This window comes from Pollicipes pollicipes, unplaced genomic scaffold, assembly GCF_011947565.3.
Source record: "Pollicipes pollicipes isolate AB1234 unplaced genomic scaffold, Ppol_2.1 Scaffold_2555;HRSCAF=2994_pilon_pilon_pilon, whole genome shotgun sequence".
NCBI lineage: Eukaryota > Metazoa > Arthropoda > Thecostraca > Pollicipedomorpha > Pollicipedidae > Pollicipes > Pollicipes pollicipes.
The window spans coordinates 43,136,291-43,149,206 of NW_023596136.1; the positions used below are offsets into that span (position 1 = coordinate 43,136,291).

General features: G+C 54.8%; 1 protein-coding gene across 1 annotated transcript in view; it reads left to right on the plus strand.

Moving 5' to 3' along the window:
• Positions 1-12,916, plus strand: part of LOC119101562 (protein trachealess) — a 42,786-nt gene that overhangs the window by 13,902 nt on the left and 15,968 nt on the right. The window contains exons 2-3 of the mRNA XM_037224910.1: positions 9,137-9,372; positions 12,818-12,897. Coding sequence (XP_037080805.1) covers positions 9,141-9,372; positions 12,818-12,897 — 312 coding nt within the window. The 5' untranslated portion in view covers positions 9,137-9,140. The remainder of the gene's footprint in view (positions 1-9,136; positions 9,373-12,817; positions 12,898-12,916) is intronic.

The window sequence follows — 12,916 nt, forward strand, 5'->3', positions numbered from 1 at the left end:
TGTTTGTTTTGTTCACATCTTCATGGCCACACATGGCTACAAACGTGGATTTCATTCCCACCCAAGGCTTTGCAAGCACCAGACAAGGAAAACAAAGTATGCCCGTGCGAGGGGTGGGAAGGAGAGGCAGCCTATCAAGGTCCTGCATGACGCCATGAAGCTCTCTCATTACCATATAGTACACAGGATATCGCAAACTTATCCGGTGCTTCGGACCCCCTGGGTGCAGTGCTGTGTCGCGTCAGTGTTACAAGCGGGCTGTGTGTCAGTGAGCACGATGCGAATCTCGTGTAGCGAGAGCTGTGACCCCAAAATCAATCGACCAAATAATTCATTCGATTAAGATCATATTGGCATTGTGTCACTCGTAATGCAGCTGTGCCCTGAAGACAAACTTGAGCCTGGTATTGCAACGACCTATGCAAACTTAGGTAGCCATTGTCCAGCAATCTTATAGATGCAAAAGGTAATATACATCACCATAAACGTCGCTGGTAGATCCGTTGGGGCGGTCGCATGGCACAGTCTCCGGCCGATGCTCGGTTTCTCATTGTGGCCCGAGTTTTACAACGCGTGCTGGCGCTCTGGTAGGCTTGATTATAAGGACGTCGTCGTGTATTCGCTGCCGTCTATGGCTGGGCAACATTTAAATGATGCCGCACGCCGATGAATGTATTGAGTTGCAGTTGTACCCTCCCCTGCTGCCATTACCGGATGAAATGACGTGTGGGGGAGGAGAGGATACTCGCGTAATTTTCATAGTCAGTTCTGCTCTTCGTGTGACTGTCTCGCATTGTATCACTAGCACTCGCTAGAAGCCGACGCTTTGACCTAAGCTTAGGCTTGAGTTTGTTGGGATGTCTTCTCACACGGAGACAGATCCGGCTTGGATCTGGACCTTGGATCTCGGATTGCTCCGGCGTGACCCTTTCGTGTGAGAAGAGGTCAAACCGTTCCGAATTTGTCTCAGAGCTGAGGTAAGTGCATCGAACGCGTACTAAATCCATGTGCACGTTTCTATAGAACCATGTCAATGAATCTCATTGAATCGTGTGATCTGCTCATTGATGAGTCGTATTCTTTGATTCATGGCATGATCATTTAAAAAGCAGGCCCATAAAGGCCGGGTCGAGTTGGTTCGCTAAAGCCGCAGTCCGTGATGTCTTCTTTACGACGTCTGTAGCGGCTTGGGTCATGGGTTTGCAGCTTTCAGAGGCGTTTGATGATGCTGCAGTGGCGGACTGATCGGGATTCTGGTTGGAGCTCCGGGTGCGCTGAGATCCGGCAGGCACGAGGGATTGGCTGGTGGCCTGCGATGGCTTGTACTGCACGGGCTTACGCACGACGTTTACCACGGTTTGCTGCAGTATTTTCGTTGCGGTCGTCTGGCGTCTGGTAGCCCACTGAGGTTTGCAACGAAATGCGCACCATCTTCCGTGCACACCAAAGTTGTGAAGAATAAAAACTTAATGCTATGCATACAATTTTGTAAACCGCCTGCACTTTAAATGTACCAATGGAGCATTGAATTGTATTTCTTCGTCACGCGTGCTAATGTGATCTTTTGTCATGCTAACCCATTTAATAGATTTGATGGGCTTCGAAAATATTACTGAGGAGGTACCATGATGCCCATTTATTTGACCGCGATTCTGTCTGGGCAGAACGGGACCGACTCACTCTCATTAATGCATAACATCAGGAAAAGCAGCCATTGCCCGAACTTACTTCGCTTTGATCAAACGCACAGCCGCATTCACGACAGCCATCGGAGCGTTCAATCACGGACCAATCAGAGACCCATGCTCCGTGGCTCTGAATCCCCGCCTGAGCTGATTGCGCGGGCAGCGGGAGTTCTCCGCTCCGTCCCCGCGCGCGTGTGCCCTCACGCCCCCGGCGGAGGAGGCGCTCGAAGACACCCAACACCGGCCGGCACCGGCGGCGACGAGACGGCCGCCGCGTCCGCCCGGGCTGAGTGCCGCTCAGGACGGCAGCGGCGCGCGGTGCCCTGTCCGGCTCCGGTTCGTCCGCAAAAACCGGACGGCCACTCACCAGCCGCCGCAAAAACCCAGCAACCCCTGTAACCGCCCGCCGGCTCGCAATGAAATGCCGATACGCAAATTAAAATATTATCCAGATGGTATCGCGCGTCCGGAGATCGGTCTGTGCGGCTGGGTCCCGCTTGGTGAGGGATATCTCGGCGGGGTCGCCCAGAGGGGAACGGCTGGTACTGGCGTGCTTTCTTTGTTTCGGTTGGGAGCTGAGAATTGAAGACGCTGGTGAAAACGCGCCGACTTGATAACAGCTCTGGGGAGTTAGCAAATTGCGCGTACCACGAAAGCTGTTCCTTGTTTGGCCTAAAACCAACGAGTACTTCGGTGATAGATGTGCGGGTTTGGACGCCTCAGATCCCGGGCGACTTAAGCTTGCCACCCCCACTGCCTGTCTTCAGTCATTGAGCTGCCAACAACACAAAGTTGCCAGCATTTGCCAACATGAATGCATCGCATCACGTTCTGGCCTCTCACATGGCCCATGCTTAGACAGTCTTTGCAGAATGTTTAAAGCACACAAAAGCTTCTAGCAACAAAAGGTAGCGAGCTGAAGAAGACATGCTACATCTTCCCGCATATTTGATTCAGTCACTTCAAATTCACAATTTTGTCACAAACCGTGAAATGAGGATAGGGAACAAGATGTAGCTCTTCATAGGCGAGAGGCATTTTTCCGGGCGGTGGGGGGGGGGGGGGGGAGTGATACGTACGCCTGTTAACATGACCTCTAATTGATCCGGACCTGATCTTGTTGACTGAATGATTCGCAGGAATGGCTTCGGCCTCGGAAATCTTGCAAAGCACGACCTGTTGCGAGGATGCCAAGCCAACCGCGACGTTGCGCAATTCCATTTCAGCCAGATGCGCTGCCAACACGTTATAACACACCAGGCGATGGCGTAGCGGGGCCAGTCCCAGTTGGCTATCTTGGCCAGTGACCAGTCGGCTGTCAATGACGCCAGCTCCGTGAGCGGGGAGTCGGCGTGCGACCCATTATGCTTGCGAAGCGTTGGTCAGTGTCCTTTGCTCTGTGAGTCGAGCTGCTTCTAGCTAAACTAAGTGGGGACGGTTGGAGCGCAACGGAGCTTCAGTCGGTGCCGACATCTCTCCATCTGGTAGATTTCCCCAGTTGTGATGTCACATGCTCGTGCTACCAGAAGTGTGTGTGCGTGTCGAGTACGAGCTTCCTGATATGCATGGCTGTTAGCGACATCCCTCCATTCGCCCTGTTCCTAGTTTATGAGCCCTGATCATCGTACAGGCTGCTGCAGGCGGCGCTCTGTTTTCTTAACTATACGCGGAAGCACACCATTGGGATCGTTTACAAAACTAATGGAAGAATGCAGGCGAAAATGCCAGACTGCATTTTTAAAGCCAACAGCATGCATTACTTCTAATGTCCTAAAAATGTATTACATTGCTCCTTAGTGCAGTTACTTTGCGTAACCCTTTCCATGTCCTTGATCTACAACTGTAAAGGTACCTTGTACTGGAACCTGCCATCTAATTAGTGGCTACCAGAAACCTCTCCAGGCAAGATTATCTTACCCGCATCCTTGCGCCAGCCCGGGCGTTTCTGTTCCATCTGACCGTGGTCCATGATAACCTATGCTCAGTATGCTAACTACTGAAGTCAACTCCCGTGCACTCACGACTTGAGCGTAACAGCACGCGATAATTGTCAGAGCAGCACCCGGAATGACGCATGCCTGCATGATTTGTCGAACTTTTGCAGCGGTACCTCCCTTTCGACCTGGTCACCGCATGCTCATGCTAGCAGCTTTACTGTCTGGAAATATCTGCAACTGAAAGAGCTACGCAACATAGTTGCTATGGCATGACTCGTCATGCAATGGGGGCAATGCTGGAGAGAGACCACAGAAAGCGTAGCAGACTCACCATTACCCGCGCTGCCTCACATCGTCGATATGACGACACGTTCTTATCTTTCAAATTAGCGGCAGAACACCATTTGCATAACTTTCTTCCGTCCTTGTCCACTCGGGCCAAAACAGCATTCTTGCTGGTGACCGTCGTGCTTCGCTGGCAGTGCGCAGGAGCACGGCTGCCCGGCCGGCCCCGGCCCGCCCCGTACAGCAGCCCAGCGTGATCGGACGCGTGACCCGCCTCAGCTGGAGGGGCGGACGGGTCGGCACCACCGATTGTCGAGGCGCCGCTCCGCCGCGAGCTCTTGGCACAGGCGCCACACCTGCCGCGTGCGGCGGCGCGGGCGGTGCGCGGCTGCGAAGGGAGGGACGGCCACTGTCGTGGCTCAGAGCTGGTGCCACCGGACTGGCGGTGTCATGGGTACGAAGGGAGGAACGTCGGCTGTCGTGGCTCAGAGCTGGTGCTACCGGACTAGCGGTGTCAAGGACGCGAAGGGCGGGACGGTCGGTGCCGCGTTGACGAGTGACTATGCGGCCCTCTGAGCAGGGAAGCTTCGCGTTGTGGCGCATGTTCACCCATCAGGCCACAGTTCAGGCGGCTTAGCTGCTGGAGAGCGCGGGTGACGCATTGCCCGTACCGTTTGGCTCGCAATTAAGGTGTATATTTTGTCTCTAATTACAACATACGCTCAGAAAGCAATAGCTTGCACTTGGCATGCGAGGGGTGCGAAAGTGCTTTATCTGGGAGAGGAGAGGCTCATAGTAGGCAGTAATTTTCCCTGATAAGAAGGTACAAGACCATTTAGACACTGGTCAAGCATACCATTATTAATATGCTGCTTATCAACATAATCATCTCGGCCATATTTCAAGCAGCGTCTCACTCCCAGTGTCGCTTGTCTTTGGATCGTACTTAGGCTGTCGGATGCATTGTGATGTAGTGTTGAAAGTCCTGTCAGATCTGTTTAAAACGTCCTTTTCTTGAACGCAAATGATAAAAACATGCTTTTCTTAACTTTGTGACCACGAAAAGCTAAGCATTGCTTTTTTTAAAACAAGTACGCGACGAAATGTTTTCTTTCGCTTTAGGCACGTCGAGAAACTTCCACTCATTGTTGGCGCATGCAGTTCCGCAATATTGGCAAATGTCGAGTTCACAGCGCACCAACCGCTGACCACATGCGATCCGTCGTGTGAGGATGCACGGCTGTCCTGCCTCCGCTGATATCTCGAAAGCCGGGGAGTGCAGGCGATCACGTCGGAGGGGGAAATAACCAGAGACAGAAAGTCACCACGAAATGCAAGGCCATAGTCGCTCATAGACCTCGAGAATGTTACCGCTGCGCAATAAGGCATGACACTCCCCGCACCTCGTCATATGATAAGATAGCCAACCGATCCAGGTGAGAAATTCGCTCCTCGCGTGTGAACACGCTAAACAGGACTTCACCAACAGGGCGTGATGGCTTGCGTGAGTTATAATCGATATTGCCAAACCGTGGTGGTGTAGATGGCGGCAGATAATCGATAATTAGGCTGGTGTTTGAATTATGGCGGTATTAAGCGCACCTGATTAATTGATCATGGTAATCACGTCATTACAGAACCATTCCAGACGCAGCGATACCTAGGCGTTCAGTATGAAGGGAACGATCATTTTAAGAACTTTGAGGGCTTCTGGCCTTCGCGGCTACTATGGTATGCAATTTAGGACTGAAAACATGAATATTATTTTTCGCCGGGTCCCATTAGCACCATTCGGGTTCTTCTTATGGTACTCCAAACCGTTCCAGGTTGAGTGCCGCAATAACATTACTTTTCTGACCATGGACAAGACACGTCCTGACAAAATTCAGACACCCTGCGTGGCCGCCTCTAGCGCCTCGAAGTGATCCCAGGCTTAATTTGTCGTTGTCCTGTCCAAACAAGAAGTGATAGTTTCACGTGAATGCACGGACGAATGATTTTCTCCTGATAAAGGCCAACGTTTGGTTGAAACACCGCGTATATCAAATGTGACAAAATCCTTTTGCCCTGCGTGCTGAAGACATTGAATAGTCACGGACGTATGTAGAGCGTATGCAGGAAGGGAGTGTGTGATTCACTGCAAATCGGAGTAGGGTTTGCTGCTGAAGTTGGTGTATGTTGGTTCATACGATGGAAATACCAGTGAACTGATAGCTCTGTGGGGCTATTAGGGACTATGCGCTATATTTAATCATATTTGGTTCCTTTCTGTTTACCCCCAAGGGTAAAACATTGTCTTTCAGTGGCTGCATTCACATTCTGGGCAGGAGTGGAGACCGGTGAGAGACTGAGAGACTGAGGAGGACTGGCGTGGCAAAACCGGCGCAACGGGCGTCGTTCAACAGGAAAATAACGGAAGAATCACTTTCAATGAAAGCTGGTCCCGCCACTTCCACGCATACTACTACAATACTGTCATCCATAATTCTCGCCGAGCGGGTCTGTACACTGGCGGATCCTCAGCGTCGAGCGAGCGACGTCCGCAGCCGGCTGAGGTGTGTTCGCCAGAGGCACGGGCAGTGGCCGCGGAGCCGGACCTGCGCCGGCGCAGTACGCAGCAGTGCTGGCGTAGTACGCAGCATCGCAGTCGCCTGCCGCGCGGGCCCGCCGCCGGCAGATGTGCCGCCCTCCGCGGCCGGCGGGCTCACCGCGCCGGCTCTGCAGGGTCGCCGGCGCCAGGGCCCAGACCCCACGCCTGGCTCGGTGGGTGCGGCCCGGCGGACGGAGGGCCGGCCACTCCCCGGCAGCCGCCGGCCGACGGCCAGCGAGCGGCCCCGGCGGCCTGATCCCGCGGGCGGGAGGCCTCTCGCCAGGCGGCACATAACTCGCGCCGCGGCGACCTGTCAGCTCCGCTATTGGCACGGCTATTGCAATTGATGCGAAATGGTAATTCGGCCGCCGCGCTAACGAAGACGACTAGGCAATGCCTTCAGACTTTGCGCCCGCCGTGGTTGCAGCCTGGCCGGCCGGCCGGCGGGCGGCGGGCGTGGCAACGCCGCTGAAGCGGCGACCAGACGACCAGCCCGTCTCCGGGCGGACGGCAGGCATGTGGCCCTGACAGCGGCTTAGTTGCTTGACCCTTTCCTGCCGCAGGGCGGGGAGTCCGTGGGCTGGGAGATCCTGTCCCTTTCTAGATGGGAAATGTGGTATTTGGCATGCGACGTATGCCGGATACTTGACCACCCAGGAGCTCGCCGGACACCTGAGGGGAGATTACCCACAATGCCGTGTCGTTTGTCATTGGTGGCGATTTGTCTCCGTGGCGCGAGGGGGTTCCTGCTGACCTCCGGGGCGGCGCGGGAAGGAGGAAACACTCACAGGTTTTATCGGTGGTCATACGGTCAGCCTCTCTGTACGGTTCTTACTGTTCCGGGATTAGGTCCCTGCGAATGATGTTGATTGGTTTAATGGCCGCATTCACACTTGATTTATGGATGGATTACCAGTATGCATGGCGGTGCTCCGTTCTCGAGGAGCCCATGGGGTGTTGCGAGGACTGAAATTCCACTCCCATTGAACTTCTACTTTCACTTTTGGACTTTCCACTGAAAGTCCAAAGCGGGGAAACAACAAGAACTGATGAGACTTAGAATGACTACTCAGTTTCCCCGCGTTCTCCCAATTCACTGCGCATGTCCAACGGCAGTGTAGCCATTCAGCTTTTGCATTCGTGTTTAGCAGCAGCAAAACCACCGGTTCTTACACCGTTCTTACTAATCATAATTTGTCATAATTAATTGGCGGCGTATGGCAGTTTCCCGAGACGTTGGGGACGCTCGCCCCATTAAACCAGCCTCAGGCGGTGTGTGCATCCAAAACCTGTGCAGGAAGCAATCTTGTATCTAACGTTGATTCTGTCTTGTACCGTCCATAGCCCAGTGTCAGACATCAATGAGTCTTGTCGCTCAGTTATTTAGCTGATTCAGCTCACCGAATGAGGCATTAATTCATTTTTGACCTTAATCATTGGAACTGCGCATTGTGGACAAGACATTGATGCTGTTTGTATGAAAGGAAATGAACTGACTGCTGGTGCCGCGGTGGGCGTCAGTCAGCTGTGGTGAAGCATGGCTTGTTTCGTGGACGCTGGAACGGAAAGCCAGATGGTCCGCACGGTTATGTCCCAACCTGTTAACCAAACGCCTCTGGGGTGTAAACAGCGACATGCGTCCGTGAATTTTAAACCAAGAAGGTCAAAGCAAGAGCATCACACGACTGCCTCTTGCCGCACCACCGCAAAGCTAGCCGCTAGCGTAGCTTGCACATTCGAAGAACAGCAACATGTTACCATTCTCTCGAATATGGAAATGGCTTATGCTTCCAGTACCATGTGGTTTCCAAACAAAAGCAAAACCGAATTGGAGCTAGAAATGGACAGTGGGATGATTAAGTTACTGCCCGGAACCGGACTGCGCGAAAAGGGCCCAACTTAAATAAATTTGTCTGAGCGTCGCCGTCCGAAACCTCAACGAACCAGCTAACTTCGTTTGTTTCGAACATCCTACCGAACCCGTCCGCATTCCTTAGGGAGCACATCGTGCATACTGAGCGAAGGGGCAGAGGTAGGCAACTCAACGCATCTAGGGGGTGGAAGGATAGAAGCTTGAAGAGGAGATATAAGCCTGGTGTGACAAACTTGATAAGCCTTATCGGAGACGCGCTGGACTGTACACGATTACGCAGATGCACCTTCAACATTCGCGCCATCCTTTGAGCCATTTCTCGGGAAGTCCTAGAGAAGGCCACGGCCAGCGTGGGCACGCAAGCCTGGACGTCTAAATGACCGTTTTTGCATGCCTTTTCGAGACGATGTCGGCATCATGTGCTTGCCCGGTTCATCGTTCGGACGCAGCCGAGCGGCCGTGCCTATAGAGCTCAGTACTTAGCTGCTCCTCACTGCATTTCGTTGGCCTGGAAAAAGACGCCTTGAAACAAGGTGAGATTTGAGGTGGGGCTGCCCATGGTGAGACGACAATGCTGTTCTGCAGCTCGTATGGAATCGCGGCAACACTCATGCTACTTTCGCAGCTTTCGCCTTCTTGTGAAATCTAACTCAACTCTCATGCGATGCGATTTGGCCTCACTAGGTGTGCCGTCGGCGGACCCAGGAATGCTTGTCAGCAGAGGTCGCAGGACACGATCTGAGCCCATCACGTGATCCGTCCGCAGGTCGATGGACGTCCGCAAGGAGAGATCACGTGACGCGGCCCGCTCGCGCCGTGGCAAGGAGAACCACGAGTTCTGCGAGCTGGCCAAGCTGCTGCCGCTGCCGGGCGCCATCACCTCGCAGCTGGACAAGGCGTCCGTGGTGCGGCTGGCCGTCAGCTGGCTGCGCATGGGCGAGTTCAGCGGGCGCGGCGAGCCGCCCTGGGACCGGGTCCCGCCACACAGCCGACCGCCCCGAGGTGAGGCCATCCCACGAGCCGCCCTGGGGCCGGGTCCCGCCGCCCTGCCAACCGCCCCGCGGTGAGGCCATCCCGCGAGCCGCCCTGGGACCGGGTCCCGCCGCCCTGCCCGACCGCCCCGAGGTGAGGCACGAGCCGCCCTGGGACCGGGTCCCGCCGCCCGACCAACCGCCCCGAGGTGAGGCACGAGCCGCCCTAGGGCCGGGTTCCGCTGCCCGACCGACCGCCCGAGGTGAGATCACCCCGCGAGCACCGCCCGTACAGTGTTTAATAATCAGGTCTTAAATGGCCAGTGTACGTCCACCGACGTTATGAGTCATTTATATATTTTCCTCCGCTGAATACGCTGCCCGTGCCTTTCTGCGAACACCTGGCGAGGACGCTTCATGGACACGATCCGCCCTAGTAACAAAGCGCCCATGGCGCCAAAGCATCATTCTACCCGCCGATCTTCCACCTGCAGTGCCACGGGCTTTTCCACTCCGATTTCCCAGCCATAGTTCTATGAAGCCTTTCCACCCGCCAATTTCCCAGCCATAGGTCTACGGAGCCTTTCCACCCGCCAATTTCCCAGTCATAGGTTTACGGAGCTTTTCTACCGGCCAATTTCCCAACCATAGGTCTACGGAGCCTTTCCACCCGTCGATTTCCAGTATTGAGCTCAGTCGGATCAAGGCTGCTGCGCACATGATGCCGTCCACCGCGGTGTTGCAGTTCCGCATCGTGCGGCGCAGTCGTATCCAGAAACGCTCCAAGAAGGCTAACACCACACATGCAGTCTCCCGGTCAGCACGACGCGCGTCGAGGTGCGCTGGCCTGTCCGTGACCTTCATTCTTCCTTTGCGGTTCTTGGCTCCGGGTTGCGCTCGCTGGCCCACGGTGGCTTCTTGGCCGGTCGCTTAGAAGCCGTGTTAGTGTTAGCTGGCAGTTCATAAAGACTCCATGGCTGTTCCCAGCCCCATCGAAATAAATGCTTGAGAATACACTAACGATCTTTCTGGTTACAACCATCTTAATTCAGACATGCAGGGCCATGTGTATGCAGGAACATGGTACTGACCGATTGTACGCAGTTTCCCTATGTAACTGTGCGAAAACATGTCACGTTGCCACCTTAGCTGACCGGCTGGTCGGTACGGCTCTGACCTAAAACATGCCCAAAATCGACCCTGTCACATATCAGAAGTGAGCTTCATATTCAGCATGCTACAAGCTTCGTAATTGTGTTCTTTTCACGCCGGCAATGGAGCCGTGTCTGAAAGGTCTGACAATGACGTATTAGCCTCTCCCGGTGACCAAGCCACGGGAACCGATAAACCGATCCCGGTTTACACGCGTGCTCACGGCCGCGTGCGGCTGGAGGCTGGGGCCTGGGAGCTGGGGCCGGCGCCTTGGGCTGGGGCTTGGGACGTGGGTTTGGCTGGGACTGGGCTTTGTTTGGAGCTGGGACTGGGACTGGGACTGGGACTGGGACTGGGACTGGGACTGGGACTGGGACTGGGACTGGGACTGGGACTGGGACTGGGACTGGGACTGGACTGGGACTGGGCTGGGCTGGGGCTGGGGCTGAGGCTGGGCTGAGGCTGAGGCTGGGCTGGGACTGGGACTGGGACTGGGCCTGGGACTGGGACTGGGACTGGGACTGGGACTGGGACTGGGACTGGGACTGGGACTGGGACTGGGGCTGGGGCTGGGGCTGGGGCTGGGGTTGGAGCTCTACAGCGAACTCTGTCGTATAATCCCGGCGTAGTGAAGCGTGCAATAATGCACGATCTTGACCAAAAGGCGCAAGAGAAGACGACTACAACTACGGTTGACCCACCAGCCTCTGGAGTACTATGTTGATACCGAATGGGCTATTGTTAAGACTATATTGCAGTTTTGCCGGTAAATGGTCGTCTCGGTATTGGGTGCGAAGTTCGGGCTGCTTTTGATCCACTCATCAAGGCGTTCATGCTCAGCAGCGGCAGCAGCCGGTGATAAGGATTCACGCTATCTCTCGGCGCTGCGGCTTCCAGCACGTTGACCGACGCCGAATATTCTCGACGCTAGTTCATAACTTCCACAGCCTGGCGTAGGAATATTGTGCGTGGCTCATTTAGGGGGTGCATTTGAATAGTGTGTGGGAGGGTCAAGTCCGGTTCTAAAAGGCATTGCTCTGGAGAATGATTGGCGTGGCAACGGCATCACTTTGCACATTTTTAGAAGTGTCACGATTTACGGCGTGCTCTGCGATGTAAGGAGAGAACTAATGCAATAAATACTAACTACATCACGGTCACAAGATCTCGTGGACTGTCTCCCACGTGGAAGCAAGTGGCATACTTTTGCAGGGATTGCATTATTCTCGGAGCATGAGTTGAATCTCGTTCAGTTGGCATGACTGTCTCTACGAAAGCAAACGATACTGAATTAAGTGGTGCTCAGTCTCACCCTGATATGAGCGTCACACGGTAGATGCGTATACCAGAAACGGGGGCATTTCTGGGCTATCCTGCCGCTGCATCGACGTCACGTAACTTCTGACGCTAGTCGCACACGCTAGCTCAGCTCACGCAGACCTGTGCCGCCGGCTTCGGACACGTTGGCACACTCTCCGGCTCCGGCGCAGGCTCTGGTCACGCTGGCACGCTCTCTGGCACCGGCGCAGGATCCGGTCATGCTGGCACGCTCCCCAGCTGCGGTGGAGGCTCGGGTCACGCTGGCACGCTCTTTCGACTCCGGCGGAGGCTCCAGACACGCTGGCACGCTCTGCGACTACGATGGAGGCTCCAGACACGCTAGCACGCTCTGCGACTCCGGTGGAGGCTCCAGACACGCTGGCACGCTCTGCGACTCCGGCGGAGGCTCTAGACACGTTGGCACACTCTCCGGCTCCGGTGCAGGCTCGGTACACCGAACTACTCGGAACCGAGACTGCGTGCGCGCTCCGGCACTGGGGTCGTGGGCGCTCCGGCACTACCGTGTACTACACTCGGCTGTAGCACTGAGAAACAAGCCCAACGCATGTGTTTGGAGTGTTACACGAAATGTGTAGCACTATATCAAGAAAACCCGTTATGATGCGGCTTATTTGACCGGTATTTCTCGCCGGCATAGCCATTACATTGAGCCAGGGACTGAGGCAACAACACGGTCTGTGCTGAGCGATGATTTAGTTGCGATATAATTTCAATTTACGGCTACCAATGCATCATTGCCCAGCTGCATCGTGTCGTCCACGAAGTCGAGTCCACCGTCTCATGGATGCGAGCTGCCGGATGTATACAACGTAAGGCTTTTTGTCTCGGGAGATTAGGGCGTGATTTTCTCGGCAGACAGCTCTCACCAACCCTGGCTTCCAGCGGGCAGGCTGGCGTTAACGGCCTCGGTAGGCTAGTGACATGCGTGGGTAGACGTCCCACTAAGCATTATGCACATCGATCGCAGATTTCTTACGTTACAGGCCCACACATCCGACCCCGGGGGATTCCGACAGCTGCTGCAGATGCGTATGATTGCCACCAGGGAGCCCATATACTTCAGGTAAGTCTTGATGTCACTG